We start from the raw sequence: 25060 nt of genomic DNA, 5'->3' as shown, positions 1-25060 counted from the left end.
CAATTTATGTGGAGCCTAAAGGAAATGAGTGCACTTTCATAATTTTAAACCCACAGAATATCTTAAAATATAGTAATCGAAAGTAACTTTCAATTTACATCTTCCAATATCTGAAATTATTTGGAACAACTTTGTTTAATAACTGAATGTTTTGCATAATTTTTTAAATAAATGAAAAACACTTCACGTACAGTATTAAAACCTTTACTCGGACATGATACAACAAACAGAAACAAGATTCAGAATTAATGACTGAAAAAATTATTCATATTTTTTTTTCTTCTTTCAATCCCCGAAGCACACAATAGTCAATCAGCTCCACATGTACGATGGAATAAGATACAAACAGGACAAACAACAGACACAAGAGAAAGAGAGAAAAATTAAAAATAAGAGTGACAAATTCCATTCTGATTTTACAGTTCTTGTATTTGTTTAATACTTTGTAATAAACAAAAGATGTAGAGCATAGTCAGAGAAGAGGGAGACAAGAAACCAGACAAAGAAACAGTGTGTGAATTTTTTTCATGGTGAAGAGTAAACAATTAAGGAAGATTCTAGATCTACTGGAAAATAGGTTTTCTGTTTTTCTTCTCGATCGACATATGAACACCTGATCAGAGTTCTTTAAGTCCCTGCCCTTCGTTTCTTCCCTCCTTCTCTCTCTGACCAACCCCTTCACAATTCCTCCAATCTTAAACACCCACAACAATCTCCTCCTTAAAAGAGAGACATCATATTCAGTTGATCCCTCCCATCAAGTTCATTCAACCAGATCCTGCTCAGAGGTGTCTCCTGCAAACCAGACCTGTGTATTATAGTGGCCTTTACACTGCGCGTCTACGATTAGAGCCACAGTTTCTCATTCACAATCTAAAACAGATTCTGAAGGCTTTGTTTTTATTGCTGGTAGTATCCAGCTACAGCCACATGACTCTAACACAGTAAAAACAGGTTGCAGTGGACCCAGTTGCAGAATACACCCAACCAAATGCAACTGAAGAAGAGCAGGTCTAGGGCTAGGCTAGGCTAGTCCTGTTAAATCATTCCTTATTTGCATTTCACTCATATATGCGTTTCCCTGTGTCTTGGAAACCAAAGCAGACGTTTTCAGGCCGGGGGACCCTATAAAAAGCACCAATGCACAGCTTGAGCACCCAGAGGGGACCACACACTGGTCTACTTCTCTCTCTCTCCAGTGACCAGTCCTCCCCTCTCCACACGAGCTGTCATTCCATTCCTATTAGGGCTCCTCTTTAGTATGCACTACACAGGCCACGGTTAGCGCACACTCCTTAGTGCGCAGCACAATAATCACAACATACATGAAAAACAAGCACAGGGGACTGAGTGGCCCTGCATTTAAAACGGCCACATCCGCAAACAGCTTGGCAGTGATAAATAAACCAGTGAGGGTGGTGATTTCAAGGCTGCATAGCACACACTGCCTCATTGATCATAACGGGATGGGCCTTGGCTCCAGGGGGCCTGTGTCAATACGTTAAAATGCCGCCCTGATATCTTATCTATATACGATGATCAATTCTTCAGTCACAGCCTGTGATCCATTTCAAAAAAAGCATATTTAATCAATGTCTTTATTTTCAAAAAAGCGAGTAATTTCAAAATGTAACAAAGATGGCGACAACAATACTGCTACACAGTCAAAAGGTCACAGCATGCGTCTGCCTTGAGTGCACACGGTTGCAACGACAAACATTTGTGGGCAGTGCGGTGCGATCCAGGGGTCTCCCATGGCAACCGCAGATCGTCGTCGCTGCTCTGCCGTCAAGTAAAGTAAGCAAAGAGGGACACTCAGCACTGAATCCCTTCCTTACAGCTCTTCAATGCTTGTCCCATGAAAAGCTTCACATCCTTTTCAAACAGTCCAAGAATCATAGGTTTATTTTACAAGTCCATTCCAATGCAAAGCCCAGTAATTTTCAGCCCACATGGGTGAGTGAGTAAGCATTTGTTAAGTTTAAAGTAAAGCAGTGGAGACAGGGCAAAGTGAAGGAAGGGAGGAGGCTGGTTGTGTTGATAAAACATCAGGTCAACAAGCCAGTTAATCCCCCCTCCAGCTTGGTTCCTTTTCCACTGTGCATCCTTTCGTTATTTTGCTCAACAAATTAATTTAACAGCGCTCAGCACATCACAGCCAAAGCTATAGTATCTGCCAGTCAAAAGGCATAGCTGCAGACAGACTCCATACTCATGTGCATTAAAGCATACACATGTGGCCACATATGCCCTATAACAAATGCTAAAAAAAACTGAAATACCCAACCACCAGCTCTTGCTAAAACAGTCTGCCTGGTCAGGAAAGCTTAAAGTGGCTTAGCATACAGAACCTGCATTGACTGTATAGCTTTTTGTTTACTGTATTTGTTTATCATCCTCTAAATGACCTAAGCTTATAGCAAAATGTAAAGAAATATAGAAATGGCATAGCACAACTTAAATGCATTGCTGTTATATGGAGGGATGGGAATTTTCATAAATTTCACTGCCAATTATTATAAACTTAACAGACTAAGCTCAAATTTACGATTGCCAGAAACACAACGCACATATTGCATGACAATTGTTTGACAATGTTAACACAATACGAATATACAAGTTGCATATTTTGACTTTTCGGTGAATCATAAACAAAGATTGGCGTTTGCTCTTCTGTGTACGTGACTAGTATTTTTAATGTCAACTAGTGGATCCTCCAACACTTGACTGATTGTGTAATCATTCCCATCCCTAGCTATAAACATGATGCAGTAGCAGCAGGCTTAAACATTCAACAGAGGAAGCTCCAAAAATAAAATCCTGTAGAGAAAGTTGTTGAGATGTCAACTTAACAGAAAATGAGATTATTCACAAAAGCACACATCCAAGTCAGCCTACTCTCTGAGGGACAAGGGGGAAAAACTCATTTTGAGTTGCACTCACACCCACAGCCCTGTTATAAGACAGCAGAGCTCTAATCCAGATCATAGATCTCAAAATTGTTTTCACTCAAGTTTCAAAACTCAGGCTGAGACTGCACTGAGACCATACTGCACCATATACAGCACAAGAATGTTAGCAATGTTGGTGCTTGTCACCTATCATAAGTTTGCCACCACCTTGTGTTTCAAACATCAAAATGTTGAAGCAGTGGCGCATGAGGGGCTGACCTTTGTCTGCATGTCAGAGATTAATTGACATCTGGAGACTACTTTGTTGAGTTGGCCATACATATGGATGGAGAAAAAACTGAAACAACACCAAACTCGAAGGTTAGACCAACTTACTGACATGTTAAACAAAACCACCTGTCTTACAGGTCATCTAACTGCCAGCCTCCAAGTCCACATTACATGGGGGAGGCTAAGGATCCTCTCTGAGAAGAAGTATTTGGACTATCTGCAGAGCAGCAAGCTCATACTGGGCAAAATAACTGGTGGACCTCAAAATACAACAGCTACTTTTGGTGCTTCCACCAGCCTAACCGCTTTCTAAAATACAAAAGACACTGGCTGTGTCTGGTAGAGTACGAAGACTTATCAGCCATAGCCAAAATGTACAAGCACTTAGCTGGTGTTCATGTTCCATAGTCAGGATTCTGCTATAAAGTTGGGGGACATAAAATAACAAAAATAAAAATAAAAGAGGGAAATTTATATTTTAAGCAGACCTTTTAAGCAGACCTGTTTAAAGAGTGGAGAATGGCTTTCGGATTTGTCTGTGTACTTGCATACTGTGTTTGCATTGATGAAAATGTGCAAGTCTTAAACTAAAAGACCATGTTAGTTGTTTAGCACCTGGTAGAGGACAGCTGTACCTCTTCCCTGTAGAATGATACTGCAAAATGTACGTTTCTAATTTCTATTAAATGTGGTGACTAATAAGAAGGCTAAATATACCTCAGAACGCCAACACTCTTAAATAGTTAACTAACAAAAATGGTAATAAATCTTTGTGTACCCCAGTACTGCTCACCTTTGAGCGTGTAGACGGTTTAATTCATAGTTTGCTCTATATTTCCTGATCATGTGGTAGCTGCATTTGACTTTTCACTGCAATGCTCAGATTCAGTTGCCCACAAATTTCTATCACAGTAAATGTCAAGTGCCATTGTCAATGAAATCCAGCCAATCAATTACCAAGAACAACAGGAAACATTGGCGTGGTTGGTGCAAAAGCAGCAGTGAGGTGTGGTTTGGCCCTGGGCTCAATAACAATTTCATGGTGATGTTGTTACATTAAGTCTAATGATGATTCAACAGCAAAGCTTTTAAATTTGTTTGTTGGAGCCACATATTTCACATTCACATGAGTGTGAACAGGCCTTTGTTTCTGCATGACTCCCATGTTGTTGTTTTTTAATTATTTACATCTACTGTACAAAAGTGGCAAGCATTGAGCCAATAAACACTGAATAAAGTTTCCAAAGCAGCAGGTAGTAAGTGTAGGATTTCCATTATATAGCATTAACCTATATCATTATTGCTTTACAGTAACATGACACACAAGAGGTCCTTTGCAATTCAAACACGGGTGCATTGCTTATCAGTCTATATTAGCCAGTGATCCATCTGTAGTGGGGGACTGCAAAAGTATTGCAGATAAGCTAAATTTGATGACTTGCCTCTGTCAGATAATTTCAGATGGTATTTAAATTTCCCATCTCTGCTTCTGTTTTATTTGTTACACCTCTTTTACAGAGGGAACAGAGTGCAGTGCCCTACAAAGCAATGTATCTCAAACCGCTTAAGTATCTTGTACAAGGACACTTCAATAGCTGCTGGGTGAAGGGGTCAAACATCACACTATTTACTCAATAGTCTCACTGAACAGTAGGACACACATCTCAGATAGAGGCTGACCAATTATATGCAGAATTGTTCCAAGAACACAGCATCTTCTATGGCCAATGGACAGTTGATATAAATAAGATTTTTAGAATAAAGAGGAACCTATCAAGAATAATGGACTTTCCGCTGGATTGAGTGTTAGGACAGACTAACACTCCTGATGCCAGCCAACATTTTCAACCATGTGATTGGTGGATAGTGCTAATTCCAAAACATGGTGATCTTCTCCACAGTACGCAGCCAATTATTTAGCAAGTTCTATAACAAATCATCTGATTTGACAATGATGCAATATTAAGAAAACCCTACACATAGTACCTTCAAGGTCAACTTAGGTGTCTGAGAATAGATGGTCATTTCTAGGTAACAGGAACATTTACACAGTTACAACTCACAAAGTGCATAAATGACCACCATCAAAGGGAGGATTTGGGGAAAGGACGATAAAAGACTAACAAATATGATTTTGTCTTGCATGAAGCTGTACTTCCTGTGAGCCTCAAGCTGTTTAAAATGCCAACCAACTGCCAAAGTAGAGAAAAGGATAAAATCAAAACTAGGAAACAAAAAAAACAAAAAATTCAAGTCATTCTTCTTGTCTTACAAAGCCCACTGTGCGCATCAGGGTGGGAGGGACAAAGTTTGTCTGTTCAACAAAGTGCTCCCACCCCCCTTTTCCTGGATTTCAATGCCTTGGAAAAAGCTCTCATTTCATGAGTACAGTACTTCAAAATAGAAACTCAAACAAGTTTCAGCATGAATATTCAAGAAAGCATAAAACATTTCAACGTTTACGAGACTGGATGAACTCACTGGGAGGGTGTGTCTGCCTATCTATTATAGGACACCTCCTGACCAATAAGAAATTAATTTGTTTTATAGTGGACAGTTGACTGAAATCCCACGCACCTGATTTTAAGCTAAAACCATACATGAATAACTAACCGGCTAGTGATGGATATAATATACAGAGGTGCAGCTAGTAGTGTAACTAAGCAACCCAAGTAAAAACAGGGGAAGTATACCAGTTACGCAGAAGCAAAAACCCACTGTGAGATGAAGATTTGAAAACTGAAGGCTAACTTAAAATTAAGACATTTACTGTATATGTGTGATAAAAACGGGATATTTTCCTTGAGTTTACCCCTATGATGGAAAACTGAATATGGGAAAAGATGGTGAAAATTTGTGTGTATTAGCATATTGTTCATCCAGAGCCATTTTATCTGAGTATTAGTTATGCTGTATGTCAAGTCATGTATGCAAGTTAAGATCTGCATGTGCGTGTGTAAAGATAATTACCCGGTGGCAGGGAATATGTGTGTGTTTTTATGTGTGTGTACAAGTGTACTGCCGGTACATTAAGACCAGCAGGTTCTGCAGTTAGGTGAGGCCCAACAAGAAGAGCCAGCAACCCAACATGGGGTGATGTGTTGGTAATCCTGGTGTACATCGGATCCTGACTGGACCGAACCTGGCTCCTCTAGGTGAGCTGGTGAGGCGCTTCTAGCATCTCCATCAGGAAGGTGTCGATGGGCGTGTCACCAATCAGTTTAAAGAAGAACAGGTGCTCCAGGCACTTTAGACCAATGGAGCGCAGTGCTGGGAGTCGGAGGAGGAGCTTTGCAAACCTAGATGACAGAAGGAAAGATGAGAAGGACGGTAGAGTGAGAAATGACCATAGATATGTCAATGTATACTGAAAACAAGAATTCCGAATATGCATGAACCAAGAAAATATGTGAAAGAATAATTCTTCAAATTGTTGCAAAGATAGGACTTGGGATACGTCACGAAAAGGCCCTCCTTATCGTCATAATATCTGATAATGATGATTATAATATCTCATCTGTGTGTCGACAAAGTCTTGAAAGTTGTGTAATGACAAACGATATGTCACACATTATTACTTACTACTGTCGAAAAATAGTTACAGTATTTGCTTTTTTTTCACTTCTATTAGTATTTCAACAGTCAATTAATCACACTTTGCAGCAGTCCTTTATGTTGGCCATGACAATTTCAACAGGTATGTAACAGGAGTAGCTATGTTCTAAAACTTTTTTATTTGTTAAAATATGTAATTTTTATCAAGATAAAAGTCCAGTGTGTCGAGTGACCAACCGTTAAGTAAGCATACTCAAAGGTAGATTAATGCCTAAACAGAACAGACCTTCTGAGTGTCTTTTTTCTAAATGTCTTTCGTTGGTGGAAACCACTGCAGCCTTCATCCGGCTGTTCTGTGCTGCAGTGACATGTTAAAGCTGCAGAGCTGGGATATGTCTGAGCAGCAGTGCCACCCGTCCCAGTCAAAGGCATGACCTCTTACTTTCAGTATGTCTGTATGTTACAGCCTACCTGCCCTGCTGATCGGGGTATTTCTGTTTGCAGTAAGACTCAAGAGATGCGTACACTCTCTCTCTGAGGAGCTCCACCTCACTGGGATTGGACAAACCCTTGGCATCTTCAGGTGAAAACAGACAACATTTACATGATCTCCATATGGGAATGAAACACATTTTATATGAATATTGGATTTTCCAGAGCTTTATTAGTCCACTTTCTCTAATGACATTTTCCACATGATCTTCAACCTTCCACATGTCTGTGTACCTGGGTTGAAGAGGATGATGGCTCGAAGGCAGCCCAGCTCTGTCTTGTCCATTTGCATGTCTCTCATCTTGCTTACAAGCTCTGTCAAAACCCTGCAGAGAGGAGTGGAGTGGAGAGGAGAGGAGAGGAGAGGAGAGGAGAGGAGAGGAGAGGAGAGGAGAGGAGATTTGCAGGGGGAAATCCCAGTTGGAAACAGGAAGACAATGCCAAGTTAGGAAAGAGAGCAGAAGCAAGGAAAAGTACGGGAGAAGAAGATGATAAGAAGAAAAGAGAGCAGGAAAGCAATAAAAACAAGAGGAAGAAAGGGAGGGAATAACAGAGTAAGAACAACAGAGAGGGACCAGACTCCATAATCACATTGTTATTTATGGTTTCTTCTCAATGTAATGACTTTATGTCCAAATTACTTAGTGCATGGCTGAACTGCTGGTTCTGCAGGGGGGAGAAAAAACACTTGTTAAAACTGGCCAGGGTAGCAAACTGCTGCCACCAAATGGTGGTAAGTTACGACTGTGACTGATTCTGGTCTTTCCTACGTAATGATTCAGTGGTTCCTTGTCTTTATTGTAATTAGAATTACCTGTGCTAGCAAATGTGTGAAAGTTGTTGTGAAAGGGATGGTGAAATCTACCAGTTTACTGTTTTGTTTCAGATTATAATTTCTTCCACACAGTCAATCTTCCACTATTTTGTCCTGCCCTCAACTAATGATTTGTTTTACTTGAGATGTGTTGTGTTGGAGCAAGAATGAAGAAAGGGCCAGAGCGAAGGTGGGATAATGATTTTGGATGCTATATGTTATACTTTAAATGTAGTCCATTTATTCTTAAAAATGCTTCACAAATCTTGAAACCTAAGGAACTAAGATTCCTGCCATTCAAGAACAATGCATGCAACCAGGAGAATGAAAAACTTCACATGGCAAAAATAGAATATAAATACCAAAAGCATATCAACTTATCCAACCAACTTACCAACATATCAATACATTTTAAATCAAAAGAGTTATCACGCTTCATTAAAAGTGTAGCGCAGTGATACACAGAATGTCAGCTTGGACTTAAGAGGCTTGGTGTGGGTCGTAAGTGCATCTTTAATAACTACTAAGACTTGGATGAAGGAAGAGAGGACTTTGCAGACTGGGGGCAAGGGGAAAAAAGTGATGGCCATTAGGGACAGCATATTTGCTACTCCATCAACCATCACCAGAAATGGATGTCTGCTTTTAATGATGTGGACTGAATTTAACAGACACCACCCAAGCTCACAATAAAGTTGAATTGCCAAAGCTAGGTTTTTATACACACCCAGCACAATAAAAACATGTTTTATTCATATTTAGCTGAGAAAGTGGAAGGAAGTAAGATGGACTTTTGGTATGCATCCAGAGTATATTTCACTAATGTTACAAAATGGGGACTTCCTATCACATAGGGAGTATCATTGAATAGGGCCAGTAAATTAGTAAATTAGGGTATCTAAAAACAAACTTGACTGTGTAAACCACAAACAATGGAGCCAGCACAGACATCTTGATTAACTCATTATGGTCTGGCAGTGAGCAAAAGATGCAGTACTAGTTTTTCACATCATCATCTAAACCACACCCCTACAATTCACTGAGTGATCGGGTGATACAATTCTCAGTGGATGTTATTTAGAATAATATCTTGTAGCGGCTGGTTTCTGCAAAGCTGCGGAAAAGCCTAAAAGCATTAACCTTTTAGCTTTGGTTCTGTGTTTGTTTCAATGTTGACTTGAGAGGAGGGGTTTCAGAAAGTGTTTGTGTAGTGGCGTAATTACCTGTCAAATATGGCCCCAACCTCGGCATTGTGCGCCCTGTGTATTCAATCACAATGTGTTATTACAATGTCATTACACAGTTACACTGTTATTACAGAATTGTGTCTGTTTTCTGAGCCCTTCAGCTGTACAGTGCTTACATTTGATTTCACATGGTGAAAATCTGTAGTGTTACAAACTACTTTCTGATATGTTTAAAACTGTTGTAAAATAGTATGCATGGGGATTGTTCACATCTTTCATGTCTGGACTCAAAGACTGTCTTGTACCTGCACCCAGACACTGTATCTTACACAGGCACCACTGTATTAAAATAAGCAGAAAGGAGGTTATGATAAATCTTATGAGCCAAATGCATAACAGAAGAAAACCATTAGTACACATGAAACTGTTCATAAGTACAAAATGTTTTACCCTCAACCTTTAATAAGTGTTCCTAGTTAAATTTAAAAAGTTACTTAAAGTCCAACTGAAAATAATATTTTTTGTCTGCTACAGCATACATGTCTGCTCTGTAAATCACATAACCTGTGTTTTCCTTTAAGAAAAAAATCAGAAACCAAAAGGTAAAAATTAGTGCTGTCACACGATCAAAATATTTAATCGCGATTAATCGCATTAATGTCATAGTTAACTCGCAATTAATCGCACATTTTTATCTATTCTAAATGTCCCTTGATTTCTTTTTGTCCCATTATTTTTCCTCATTTTAATGCTCTTATCAACATGGAAAAGTGGATCGGCTTGCTTTGTTTTTCAATAAAAACAACATTGGCATATACTGTAGTGTTCAACATCATCCATTGTAGCCTGGCTTTGACGAGGGGGCGGAGAATAGGCATCAGCTGTGTGCTTGGCCATCAAGTGGTATTTCAGACTGGACGTGCTGCGATGATAGCTCAGTTCACAACTACAAAACACTAGGGGTGGGCGATATGGGCAAAAAATAATATCTCATTATTTTGGGGGATTCTGGCGATAACGATAATCAGTCGATATCCTTTAAAATATGATTGGAAATGTCTGAGTTAGGGCTTGTGTCCACCAAACGCGTTTCCAGTGCTGAGAGCACTCAAAAACTCATTTTCCGAGCACCCAGCGGTGTTAAAAGTTGAACAGATTTCAACTTGAAGTGCTCTGAGCACTGCACTAAAAAAGTCTTTTCGAAACCAAACCATTTCCATGCCAGAGAGGTAGACCCACGTCTCGGCACTAAATCATCTGAAGTACCGGTAGCTTCAGGGACTGGAGGTGCTTGCATTTTCTCTCTACCATCACAATGCGCTGCTAAACTGTTGCAAGGAGGATGCTAGCGAGAGGTCATGTGATCACGTCATGTGATCACGTAGGCCCACTAGTCGTGTGACTGAATCCTGCCACGCTGTAGAGAGCGTTGCTGCACCGTGTATTAAGTGGATGTGAGGAGTTTCCGAGTGCGTTTCAATATTTTTGGCGAAGTAATTTAAATACTCGATAATGGAAATTTGCACATTGTCAAAACAACAATGACGATATTATCGCAAACGATATATATCGCCCACTTCTACAAAACACACAGATCACTTTGGTCTTGCCAATGGAACCCTTTGGCAACTTTTTAAAAGTAAACTTTCCATTCAGAATATTATTGGCATTCATTTCGGCGTCTCGCACTCGCCATCCACTCAAAACGTAACGTCTACTACTCTTAAACAAGTGTGTGCACCGTGCCTATTGTTTTGTTTCCGGTCTAGCTAGATCTGGTGTGTTGTTGTAGTTTTTATAACGTTACTAGTTGTTGCAACAGCATGTGAAAAAAACTACAAAGTGTGCTAGGCCAAAAAGAACGTTAATCTTGCGATAAAAAAATGTAGGCCGTTAAAATGGGTTTGCGTTAACGCCGTTAATAACGCGTTTAACTGACAGCACTAGTAAAAATGTATTACATGTTTTTGTTACATGATGGCGCCCCCTTGTTTTGCATTAAATTCACGGAATACTGTTCAGTTATCCATCTACGCAGATGGAGACTTTAATTCAATACAGCCAATTAAACCTTGCATAAAGCAGTAATATCAGCATCATAAACAGAGCAGAGACACGGAGCCAGACGACAGCCTGTTACACAAACACAAGGGCCGCAGCCTTTGAACATTAGCTCTTCCTCCTTCTAATCTAACCCCAGCTTGTTGAAGGAGCGACTAAACAAAAAAGGTGTGGTCTTTACTTACCACTAACAACACGCTATATGCCCATGATATGTAGGCTACAAGGCTGCATGTTTCTTTACTTTGTCTCTGGTTCCCTACAGTGTAACATCTACACTCTGGCAGCTCCTGTCAATCAAATACAGACACCAACACGCAACTGCAGCTGGCTGAATCAAAAAGAAATTAATACATTTAAAAGACACAAAAGTGATGACTTAATGTGATTTCAGTTGGACTTTAAGCAGGTTTCAATGAACTGAGCCTATTGTGTGAAAAATAGAGGCTCGAAGGGCAAAAACAACATTTCAGATAACAAATTAACAATGCAAAATACAAAACATCACAACAGAAAAACAGATTTAACAACTCACAAATCAACATAATAGAAAAACAAAACATTTCAGAAAAAAACTGAAAAGAAAGGTGCCTACTATCTTTGTCATTCTTGTCATTGATTGGTTGGCTAATATGTTACAGGTTGTCATACTTCCTTCGCACATGGATTTTGGGGTTATTGGGTTGACACCCTGATTCTTCCGAAAGACTTAATAGTAGGTACACACCCTTTCCAGAATTTTCTGAAATTTTGTATTTTCTCTTTTGTCAATTTGAGTTGTGAATTATCATGTTTTCCTGTTGTGTAGTTTTCTGTAAAAGCTGTTGTATTTTTTTACTTTGTTCGGTTCTTTAGTTAATGGTGGTTGTGTTTTGCACTTCGGGCCAAACTAGTAATAAATCAATCTCAAGTAATGTGTGACTAAGAAATTATATCCTGATATTTTATTATTTACATCCTCCTGTATAAAAATATGATTCAGTTGCTTCAAACAGAGGCTAAGGCGAAGCTGAAACAAAAGCCTGCTGCTAGAGAGCAGTGCTATGAGAAAAAGTATCAGAAGAAAATCATTGAGCCATTTGCCATAAGCCCTGTTAGCTTGCTTTAAACCTGACTGAATGTTTAGGCAAACTTAACCCTTTATAACAATGTAATTACTGTGTAATTAACAGTGAATTGACACGTTGTGATGTAGTTGGGGATTTACATAAAAAAATCATTGAGATTTTATTTTCAGGTGATAATGTAATGAACAGAGAAAATGCCTCACTCGAAGCAGGAAAAATTTATTAAAATCTGCTGATGTAATATACTCTGGATAATGCAATTACATCCCATTATGACATGAACCAGCATTTAAGAAGGTTGACATCTAAATCAAATATAGATATATAACATATTTTGCATCAAAGAAATGTTGTAATTTGAGTAATCTCAACATGTAAAAGTTCACTTTTGAATTAACAATTGACGGTTGATGCAGTAATGCTAAAAAAGGCTATGACTAGAGAGGCCATGGCTGTTATTCTGTTTGTCTTTTTTCCAGTGATCATGGAATAAGTATTTCGGGATCTCAAACTGACTGAAGTTTGTTTGGACTGACAATGTATCTGTGGCCACCAATGTATGACTATGACAGTTCACTTATTTTACAATGTGGTGGCCTTAGATTAGATGTAAAGACTTATGGCTAATGATGGCTATTAATTACAGATGATGAGAAGGATTTTGTGCATTTGGATTATTATCGTGAAAAGACATTCTTGTGGAATTATTTTATGACCAATGACAACAAGGTCTTTGCGTCAACATGAGATCACAAAACAATTATTCTGTGGTCAGCAGAAAAGAAAATATATACCAAAGGCTATACCAATGCTCTCTTATGCACAATAATGGGATGTGAACTATTACATTAACATATTTTAAAGTATATTACTATAATATATTAACATTAGTATTGTACATTAGCCAGCCATTATCACATTATCAAATGCTGAAATAGGCGCTATGCCACTGATAGTGTGTGTGCGTGCACATGCATGCATGTCTATGGGTAAGCATTAGTAACCAGCCTCCCCGGCATGCGCTGTCACCCTACAGGCAGCACTAAAGAAGCAAGATCTCTCAGCCAATCACAGCCAATGCAGAACACAGCAGCTGCAGCCAACCAAAGATGAAGACACAGTATCCTAAACTCTTACCCCAGTCATTAATCCAGCTAAACCTGAATAATGTGTGTCTTTTAAATATAAAAAAACAGTGAGTGTGAAACCATCAGGGCCATATAAATCCACATGGATAAATAAAGGCAAGTGTTCTTCCTTTTTTCATTTAGCTTTCAGGACTGGGGGTTTACCAGGTGAATTCAGGGGGGATTGTGGATTTTACCTGGCTTATCAGGGTCTATTTTAAGCTAAGTGGAGGAGGTCCTAATGATGTATAGGAGCGGATCTATTCCTAGCAGGGATCCTACACAGTTTGGATTTCAAAGTGTAGTAGAAAGGCCTCTGAAAAGGCACTTAGATCACATAATGCCAAAACTCTCCAGTGAATCTCTCCAGTTTTTTATGGTAGTGGGTCCTCTCCAGTTGGGTCAGCCACCCAAACTTCTGAATATTGGGGAAATCACTTCTGTGGTATGTCTGTCAGAGTGACACTGTTGTTGTTGTTGTGTATTACCTGTCAAAGATGGCTCCAACACCTGCACTATGAGCACTGTTCCTGTGGACATGCAGGCCGGTGGCCAGTAAAATCCCGTCCTTCACCGAGATGGAACGATGGGAGAATGATGCAATCAGGAGTTCATTCCAGCCTGTTGGTGTTGGAGTTGGTGTCTCAATATTTCATGTCAAAATGTGTAAATATCCCCCATGTAACAGCTGGATTTTCTTAAATTATGGTCCTATATGAAAAAAGGCAAAGGTCTCTCACATATTTCCTGACAATATACATTTAATCCACTTCCAATTTGGTGAGAGAGGCACTGATTTAAAACTACAGTTGTCGGAGGTGTAAAAGATTGCATATGCAATTTAATAACAGCGTCTAATAGTGTCTAATGTCTAACAGTGTGTAATGTTTTGCACCCTCATTTTCATACACAAGGGACCCTAAATGATGATTATTGTTGTATAATAGTGTTAGAGAATATGATGGAGCGGCACAAAACCCTGAATAGTCTGATTGTATGAGGCTAAACATACTCTCATTTTACATTGACAGACCATACGCACTTACTTTCCCTTTATTTTCATGATTTGCAAGTGCAAGTTAAAACTCTGAAGCCACCGTCAAGAAGGGAAGATTCATTAAACTGTGAGCTTACCTGCACGTAGCAAAATGACCTGGTCATCCAGTGGCAGCTCAGAGAAGTGTGGGATCCTCTTGGCCCACTCCACAAGGGTGAAGAGCTGCTTGTCTGCTGCCTGACAGATGTTGGTGACGGGGTCGTTGGGCTGAAGAAAGCAGATTTAGAGAATTGTTGGTAATTATTTCATCAAATAGGACACCACAATATTCACACCAACAGCCTGTGAAAATTGTTAAACTATGAACAAACAAGATGAATTATATCTCAATAAAGTCAACAAAGATGGGAATCTCATATGTTCAATATTCCAGCAACTAGACTACTCACAGAACTACCGCCTGAACTTCCATCAGCATGAAGCTCTGTCTTCTGCTCTACAGCCATCTCAGCTTCCAAAATCTTCTCCACTGGCATCTCCTCGTTCACCGCACTGGTAGACTCCACCTCACCGTCTCGTTCCTTGTTCCTCTGCCGCTCCTCTTGGACAGCTGCAGGATGGGGGTTTGGGGTGCACAGAAGGGAGCACAGAAGAAAAACAATGAAGGCCAAGAAAGGTGAGGAAGGGAGAAAGAACAAAAAAAGGAGAAAATGGGTGGGTGCAAAGGATAGGTAAGGACAGGCAATGGTAAAGAACATAAGACATAAATAAAGACAAAAGAAGAGAACGAGTAGTGGAAAATCAAATGACAGACAGGTGTGCCACAAGACAACAGAATGGAAGTAGAAGTAGAATTAGAAATTAACAGAAAATGTGTGGACAATGAAGAGGACAAATGAGGGAAAGTGGTAAAGGGTTGATATATACAAATAAAGAAGCAAAAAGAATAGGGAAAGATAAAAGGGTAAAACCAAATTGAGATTGTGAAATAAATGTGTAAAACAATTGGAAAGAAAAGAGACACAGATATGTACAATTCATGATCAATTCAAAGTCTCTCATACAGTCTTTCATACTTCTTTCAGGCCGTCTACCAAAGCCTAAATGGTCTATGTAATGACCATATAAGAAATTCACAATATAAATTATTACAAGTATATTACAGTTATTCTGAAAGTAGGCATTTTGGACAGATTTAATTTTTCATTGTCAGGAAATCTTTCTCTTCTGCCAGAACTAAATTTCACTTAATCCCTTACCCAGATTAAGGAAACTAGGTTTCTTGTTTTCATGAAGTTCAAGAAATCAAGTTATTGCAGAAAGGCGACAGCAATCAGGTTTATTTAGGTGCTTGTAAATCCAATGAATACAACTGTACAATCACACTGCATTTTACCTTTTCTTGAGGTCCTAAAGAAGCTCGCATGTAACAATATATGGATGGATACCAAGGCAAAGTTCTTGTATGTGATACTTGGCAATAAACCTGATTCTGATGGAACGTTTTCACTTCAGATTAACTGTGTGGGTTTGTTTATACACAGTACTCCAATTTTATGGAACCAAAGATAATTGGACAAATTGAAAAAAACATAATTAGTCATCATTTTTTATATTTTGTTCCAAATCATTTGCAGTCAAAGACTGCCAAAAGTCTACCACCCACACACATCAGTAGAAACAGACTGAGGTCACGTGACTGGGTCAGTCAAGAACATCCCACTGTTAGGCCCTACAACTGTCTTGCTCCATTGTCTTCAAATCACACATAGGTTGTCACTGTCCAAATATGTACAGACAGCACTGAATTGCCCAACAGTCTCATCAAATTGCCATTTTCCAGAAATATTTGTAAATGAATTTGTTCTGTGTATTATTTTATTGTTTTTACCATTTGTTGAATAGCAGCAAACAGAATTTGTGCTACAAAAACAGCGTGTATCAACTGTTTTAACAAAACCTTTCTCAAGCAAAAATATTTTTATGATGAATTAAACAATCATTAACATGTCATGCTTAAATCTACTTGATATCACTATTGATCTGCATCATTCACTGTGTCTGAATGTGATACAGAAAAGAAAAAAGGCACACCAGTGGTCACAAATTTTGAAAAGTAGGCTTGTGACTGAAAGCTACCACAATGCAAGACTAGCTTGAAAAACCTGGGTGGGAAATGTAATGGAAAAGTATCCTTTCTCTATTTCAAGCAACAAAGTATTCTTAAACAAGGAAATTAATGTTCCTGAACAGAAGTGGAACTGCCCTGTGTCTGACTGTAGTAACTGTGACCTTACTGGGCAGCACGAAGGGGGGAATAAGCAATAAGTAACTTTAAAGTAAAGTAGGATGATGATTAAAAGAAGTGTGCATACTCAGCAACATTTCCAGAATCTATAAAGGTTAAAAAAACATGGTGGAATGATTCAAGGCTGACACTCGTCCACCTCTGAGCACTGGCAACAAACTATGGAAAAACATCTTAAACAAGCTCCTTTTAATAGATATGCAATGTAATATTTATCTGCTTTTCGCTCACTCATACAGACACAGACACACACCCCTCCCTCCCTCTTGTCCTTACATCTGTCGTTCATCTTGGCCACTACAGAAGGAGGGAGGGGGGGAGAGAGAGAACGAGAGGAAACAAAAAGAGGAAGAGAGGGGGAAAGGGGGTTAGTGTTTACAAGGCTTACCCACCCCCATCTCCCTCTCTACCACTCTGTACTCGTTCTTTCTATCCCCTATTGTACAAATATTACTAAATTGGAAATTGCACAGTAAAAATATCAACACTAATACCTTAATTAAGTGATGCATTTATGACTAATTATAGATTAGGTATGAGATCCCATTTAAATTAGATTAAGGATTTACAGGTTGAGGCAGATTACAGTAGAAAGTACCTGCCACAGAAAGCAGATGCCTTGAATATTCCTTTCATCTGCATTAACCTAAAACTCCATTATACAGTGATCAATATAGTACAGTGACCACACATCTCAGCACATACAGTTACGATCAAACTGATTAAAGTAGCATCGTACTGTGCGGGGGAATTTAGTCCTGATCTAACAATCTAATATGAGAGAGCACAGTATGCAGTACCTAAACTGCTCAACTCTAAGAGACTTAGCAACAGATAATCTCAGACTGACTGGCTTAACATGGATCTAACGTGATTTTCGATGTTAAGACACTTGTACAATGCAGAATACAGATCAGTAGTAGTTTGTAAGTGTGTATGTTTTAATTTAAATCACTTTGAGCATTACATGATTAAAAATGAGCTATATGAGTTCATCTGGTTAAAAGTGTTACAGTTTAATAGCTGCCAAAGAGACCACACTGGAGTTTGGGCTTTTTCATTAGTACAAATCATGGGATGTTAATACTGTGGCTGATGGCCACCTGAAAACAAACACCTGGTAAATGTGACGTTGTTATGTGATACTTCCAGACTATGTGTTGACAAGGATTCCTTTTACACACCATTACACAGTGCTTATAAAAAGTGTTTAACCCACTTTGACTTTTCATGGTTTATTGTCTATCAACGCTGTGGATGTAATGAAGACTTTTGATACCGATTAAAAGCAAAAACACTCTTAAATGTCAAAAAAAAAAAAGAAAAGAAAAGAAGACAAAAGTATAACACGCAAAGTGGCAGTGGAATAGCTTTTATGTTCAATACATTTGACTGACATTCAATGGATTATAGAACACTGAGGGCCGCAAAGTATACACTAGTTGTGTCCTCCAGTTCTGGGCAAAAGAAGGCTGCCATTTCTTAAACGCATCTGAAGGGGCCTTTAGAAAGGGAGACCCTTAATGTTGTGTCCAGCACTGAAGTGTTGAGTTGAAACGAGGCAGCCCTTGAGCTGGGGAAACAGCCAGTGTGTTGGTAGGAGACAAAGTTTAGATTTTCGTTTGATTCGTTAAATAATTATCTTTATTGAGTCGGTCAAACAAAGCAAATGTGCCATTTTTAAAGGAGAATAATTTCTTCCAGGTCTTGAAAAGAGAAATTAACCAATCAATCAATATCATCAGAAATGAGTGTTAGAATAGGAGCTTAACATATTTGTTTTTTCCTCCCCAACTACTGTCGGATACTCTTAAAGTCTTAAAAGATTTGGAATGGATATCTCATGATTGCCTAATTTGCTATGGACCTTCTTCTTTGTGTCCTTAATAAAGCCATTATTATTATTATATTAATATGTGTTACTCTATGTCTAGATCAAACGCTTAACCGTCTATCCATAACAAATGCACCATAGCTTGATGATGATTAACCGATTTTATAAAAATCGAGTTTTAAGAAATCTTTGTAAGAGCTTTCTGTCAGCTAATAGCCATCTTCATAAAATGTATCAAATAAAATGGCCATTAAAACCAAAATTAAATAATTTGTTTAAATGCATTTTGTGCATTTAAACGTGGAATAGTGTGTGAAAAGGTGAAATGGCCTCCTTTTTAGGAGTCATGAGCAGAAGAGGCTGAGTACCAGCCATGTACAGGGTGACAAGTGCCCCTGCTTGCTCACCTTCTCTCTTCATGCCCATGGCCAGGCACTTCTGGTAGCGGCAGTACTGGCAGCGGTTTCTCTGTCTCTTATCCACCATACAGTCTTTATTGTCCCGACAGGTGTAGCTCAGGTCTTTGCGCACTGTCCGCTTGAAGAAGCCTTTACAGCCCTCACAGCTGTAGACACCATAGTGCTTACCTGTAGGGTGTGGGAAGGAGGAAGGAAAAGGAGATGACAATTTGTTTCAAGTCTGACATTTTACAGATCTCAGGGCTTCTGAACTGTTTACATTGTTCAGCATAACTCAAAGGCAAGGCACAGAAAATGAGAATTGTATTGAAGTTGTCTTGTCACCAGAGGATCTGTCTCCACAGATGGAACAAAGGCGTTTCTGGGATAGCATCGGCCCTGGACTGTGGGACGACAGCTGTTTCAAGCCCAACGGAGGTTTCACATCATCAGAGCTGCTCACTGCATGGAGCCCTGACATGGAGACTGTTGAGTTGATCTGAAAGAACAACAGAGGAGAAGGTGAACACAATGATTACAAGGCTTGTTAGATGAATTTCATGATTCGTTTTGTACTCCTGTAAGAATCTATGAGACACGATGAACATTGTCAGTAAGACCACACAAAAAAACACCAGATCCCAATAAGCCAGATCACAGTTGTTTCTGGTTAAACAAAAGGTCTTTGTTTTCAGACACTTAGAATATCAATCTGAACCTGTCAGTGATATAAACAAGCACTTTTAGTGGACGTACTCTGACAGCCTCATTTGTCTTAGGAATAAGGTTAGCTTAAGTTGTGGCCATTGCAGCCCTTTTCACAAATATTTTCACAGCTAGCCCTGTGAATTGTTTATTTCAACCAAACCAGCGCTGGTGATTGTTGGAAAGATAAACAAAGACGGTTTTGGTGAGTTTTATTTTATTTTATCAATTTTTTATTTCCAGAAAATAAAAGTCTGATATTGTTCAAGGGGCTAATTTTTACTTTCTACTGCAACTGACATGAGAATCTTTGCCTGTAAGAGTGCTAATGCAAATTTCTAGGCATTCTTGCACTGTATATCTTTTTTACCCTAAAAATATAAAAAAATAAGAAAAGTCGTATTGACACTGTCTACACAGTGGCTAAATCTCAAAACTGTACTAAAACATAGAAAACAAATTAAATCGGACTCGTGACAGAACAGAAAAACAACTGCAAGTCCTCTGTAAGTCCTCTCTTACCTGCGGACTGCTAATGGGGCCGTAACCCACCGATGGCGTGCCAGGTAGGCATGGCGAGCCCAGCGAAGAACTGATGACGGAAAAGGGGGAGCCGATGCTACTGATGGGGCTGTTGACTCCGGAGGTGGTGATGGGAGGCAGGGAGGTCATGGAAGCTGCAGCTGAGGGAACCAGCGGAGGCGAGCGCTGGCCCGATGGTGGGGAGGACACAGACGAGCTGTCTGGGCTGCGGGAATCTGATGAGAGATAGCAAGAGGGAGAATATGAAAATAACTCATGTAGTCATTATTATAAAAAAGGCTGAGCTTATTAATAGAAGTGATATAGGTGTGTTTTTAGCAGGATTGTTTTACTTTATTCTCACAGTTAAAGACAAATATGGTAGTTACAAATGGTACAATAATAATGGCCTGGAACAGATTAAAGTGGATATACAGCCAGTTGCTAGCCTTGCTGCTTTCCTGTTCTTTTTGTGTTTAATTTTTAACAAAAGAAACTGTGGATCATCAGGTCCCTCTTGGCCAATGGGGTCAATTTCTTGTGACGTAAATCAAATATCGCAGGTTTGCGCCAATTTTAATGCATTTTACATGAAAACAATAAAAAACGGTATGGTAACGGTAACTGACAACTTAACTGTACCGCTGTCTCACCTCTAGTGAGGTTAATGAAAATATTGGTACACATTAAACACACTCATTACATCCTCATGGTGTGCCTAGTGAAAATGCAACAGCAGAGGGATTATCTACATTTCTCAGGATTTATTATCAGTTTTCACACAGCACCTGACATGATGTTTACCTGAGATTTAGGTGACTGAAGAGGATGAACTTTATTTCAGTTATATGAAAATATTTCATGGCTCTGTGATCTGAATCTGGTGGGACTTTTGTCCCTTCTTGCTTCAGATTTATTGAAAGATTAAATAATAGTCTTGAACTTAAAATGTCTATAAATACTATTTTAATTCGCACATTTCTCCTTATAAATCGATATCTGACAGTGGTACAACTCCACCTCTGTTTTTTTTTAATAAGCACAACACAAGGAATACTGACTTTAACATACACAGTAAGGTGTGTGTGTAGAGACTCTTGGGTAGCTGAACAAGTCGAGTATGGCACCAATTTTCCTGGGGTAGTAGGAATAAAGGTTCAAAGTCTACTGGTGCACCGTTGCTACATTGCTCTCATGTTACTGTAGGTGTTTTGGGTCAAGAAGATAAATAAACACCAGGCCAAACAGTGAACTCCATATCATCCTTAGAGCACGTTTTGGTAGCAAACGTCCTTAAGACAGTCACAGTAACAAACAGTTAGATTAAGGTGTTACTGTGTTTTAAATAAAATATAGAATTGGGGTGTTTCTCTTTTTTTTAATGGGGCACCATTTAAATCTATTGTAGTATAAGCTGTATATTACAATACACCTGCCATGCTGAAAGGGGACAATGATAACACACATAAGAAACTGCATTTCAAATCATCAAAATTTAAATAAAATATTAAAATACACTTTGCTTTAGCCGGATGGTGGGGGGGTAACTTGGTTGACTGACTCTGACTTAGTGCAAATGATTGTATGCTCTGGAAGACAGGGGGTTATACGTCAGCTATAACACCTGTACTAAAAGACTTAAACACTCTTTATTTCATCATATACCTTTCATAGGCCTGAACTGAGTAATAAGTATAAAGTTGTATCAACAAATATCAACATCAGTTTAAAAGGTGCAACGTTTGTTAGACATTCATGTTGTTTCACTGCTGATCACAAAATCCGTGCAGTTATTTTCTCACCTCTACTGTCTCCCATGATGGTGGTTGGGTCACCGGGGCTGGCTGGCAGCAACACACCGATGTGCTTCCGTCCCAAACAGCCCGCTATCAAACTCTAGACCGCGGACTGAGGCCCGGGCCGGAGTTGTTTTGGGAAACCAAAAACGGGTCTGAAATTCCAACACAAGAAGAGCTCCGCATTAGATGAACTGTGTGACACAGAGAAAGCCCATTTAGTCACGACGGTGTAAAATAAAACGAATACGTTTAAAGCCCATGGAAGAGGTTATGAGCTGTGTGTGTGCTTTTTAATAGAAATCTGTGTATCTGATGGATTTATGGTCATTTTAATGTCACGTTACAGCTGCTCAGCTGATGCCAGGTCTGAGCAAACACACTGACGTTAGCCTGTCTAATAAACACTATATCGATACCAAACACAGGTTATATAATGCTGGTTTAACGGAGTGAAGAAAGCGTCTTATTCCAGTATATATATAGAGATAGAGAGATAGATAGATAGAGAGATAGATAGAGATAGAGAGACCAGACAAATGGCAACAAACCACCGCTAACGTTAGCCATCGCATAGCTCGTAAACTAGCCAGCTAACGTTGCTACCGAGGAGCCTCCTTTTAATATGAAGCCTTTATCGCATATCTCATCAATGCATTAAAAGAGTGCGGGTATTTCACGTTGTTGAAATCATGCAATGTCAGGCTGGCAAAAACAAGATCAACCCTACAGCTAACTACGTTTAGCCACATCACCTAGCTGGCAAGCTAGTTAGCCCCAAAAGCATCGCAGGAGAGCCAGAGAACAAAAACAAACCAGTTTAGGACTGGTTGTTCCACCTCTATCTGGTTCTCCATGTCACACACTAGCTAACAGTTATACACATATATATTCAGTACAGATAAATACGGATTACTGACGGTTTAGCGGCACAGCTTCTTCGCATGAAAGATGTGGCGACTAGGCCCCGTGTGTGTCTGTTTCTCCCCCCACTTTGCCTCGTAGTCAACCCTCCCTCCCCCTGCAAGGATGAAAACATGATGATGGTGGAGGATTTGGCTTAGTGCTCCCTTACAGTTGCACATTGGCTCGGAAACCCCTGCAACACACTGCAGCCTGACTTTCTCAGGGCAGGAGAAGGGTTGTGTGGTTATGTTGCGCCTCACATGTCACTGAGTGAGAGAGAGGCAGCCAGTGCAGGAGGTCAGGAGGTCAAGACAAGTTCAGCTCAGTATGTCAATTGCTGAGAAGGTTATTGTCGGGCACTGGTGCATTTGGTGGGCACTGGTGCATTTGGTGGACCTGCTGCATCGGAAAACATATCAGTGTTTCAATCCTGCAAATATGATCTCTTCACTTTATTATCATATGTGGTGTTTTTTTTTATTTTTTATGATAGTCCAGACTTGTAACTGCAAAAGGTAAGAGCATGTTCTTTCTTTGTGGCAATATCAAGCAAAAGCAACATGTGGGAATCAGAATCAACTTTTATTGGCCAAGTATTGGCTCACAAGGAATGTGTTTGCAGGTTTTTTCACTGCTATCAATTTTCAGAATAAACCCAGCCCTATTATTTATATACAGGTAGGGGGAAATATAGATGTGTAATAAGCAATAATGAACAACAACATACAATCTCTACAAGTCAAACTGTTTCTGTAAGTTGTAAACATGAAGAGTACAGAGTATAGATATATTATATAGTACAGCTATTGAATGATTCATGTAATAGATTACTTTTTATACATGAAGTAGGTGGTTGTGTATTTTACGTGTCTATGCAGTATAAACAAGGTGTTTAGATTATCATGTGACAATGATGATGATGACATATGCATGTTAAATGTAATTTGTAGGTACAGTGGATGTTTTAGTGTTATATCGGGTTATTGTATGGGGATTGTTTTGTGCCATAATATGACAGTCCATCAGGAGTTTCAGGCTGACAGTCGATGGTTCGTAGGTCACTGTATTTATCTTGTAACACCTTGAAAAATATCTTCACATTTTACAAAAAAAATCACACTCAAATATGTGCATAATGATATATGATGCATTCAATGTAAGGATACTGGCAATATAGCACAACATATTCAGCTGTGTGCATGGGACCAGAAATACTATATCATACATCATGTTGTGCCACCCGAACAGTAGATTAAGAGTTATGACAGATAATGCACCAGTTTCTATGAGAGCACCTGTAAAATAAAAGATTCCCCAGAGATATGGAAAAGGGAAGAAAACCTAAAAAACTTTATTGTTTAAGTTTTTATCAAAGAATCAACACAATGTTATCCATCTCTCTCTTCTTGCTATGGACTGTCTTGTTTTTTCTACTGTTTAGTTTATCCAAATATTTAATATTATTACTCATTATTTTGCAACTTTATATGAATTGCAATTGTGTTGCTTCCCTTATCAGGAGGGTTAGACAACGAGCATTTTCATCACCAATGAGGAGTATAGTAATAATCAAAAACATAAGAATATAGTCAAGTCCTTCTTGCATCACCAGTTGATATGAAAACTAATATTCAACTTAAAAATTAATAAAAGCTTTAACTACTGTTAAGAGCGATAAGCTTTGTATCATGAGCCAGCAGTTTGTTCTCAATGAATTCCAGTTGCACACCCACTACCTTGAGCGTTTTTTGTTTGTATTGATACAGAAACAATTTGCAATGAGGTATTACAATATAATTCTGTGTTACTAACCTAGTTAGTTGGGGGAAAAAAGTATTTTGACCATAACATCTTTCATGATTAGGGGGTTGTTCCTTTCCACCTCCTGTGGTTGAACCGCGCAGGTTTTTTGATGCTTTATCACCCTCAAGGGGGCTAAAATGGCATTACATAAACCTCATAGACCCTAATTTGTTTTTCCTATCTAATTCCTATCTAAGTAACCATACACAATTGTTAAAGATATTTAACTTTGCATTCAGTCCACTACTTTCCAAATAAAACTTTTTACATCAGCCGTTTCTAGAGATATGTAATTAATTGTCCACT

The 25060-nt window shown here is 39.0% G+C and overlaps 1 protein-coding gene across 4 annotated transcripts; it reads right to left on the bottom strand.

The window, feature by feature from the left end:
* Positions 1-188: 188 nt before the first annotated feature.
* On the bottom strand, positions 189-23174 carry rxrba (retinoid x receptor, beta a). Of its 4 annotated transcripts, XM_051377177.1 has the most exons (13): positions 22966-23174; positions 22052-22200; positions 20250-20485; positions 19368-19521; positions 19032-19211; positions 17067-17087; positions 14932-15092; positions 14620-14749; positions 13974-14106; positions 9267-9302; positions 7464-7555; positions 7209-7314; positions 189-6481 (listed from the first exon to the last, which is right to left on the bottom strand). In XM_051377177.1, exons 2-13 carry the CDS (start codon positions 22065-22067, stop codon positions 6334-6336), a joined length of 1413 nt encoding a protein of 470 aa, XP_051233137.1. In that variant the 5' UTR covers positions 22068-22200; positions 22966-23174; the 3' UTR covers positions 189-6333. The 4 variants fall into 4 exon arrangements, with proteins under 4 accessions (XP_051233137.1, XP_051233139.1, XP_051233138.1 ...); XM_051377179.1 differs by lacking the exon at positions 9267-9302; XM_051377178.1 differs by lacking the exon at positions 17067-17087.
* Positions 23175-25060: the final 1886 nt, after the last annotated feature.

The sequence above is a fragment of the Dicentrarchus labrax genome, unplaced genomic scaffold (assembly GCF_905237075.1).
Source record: "Dicentrarchus labrax unplaced genomic scaffold, dlabrax2021, whole genome shotgun sequence".
Lineage (NCBI taxonomy): Eukaryota > Metazoa > Chordata > Actinopteri > Moronidae > Dicentrarchus > Dicentrarchus labrax.
This window is presented reverse-complemented; position numbering and strand designations above follow the sequence as displayed.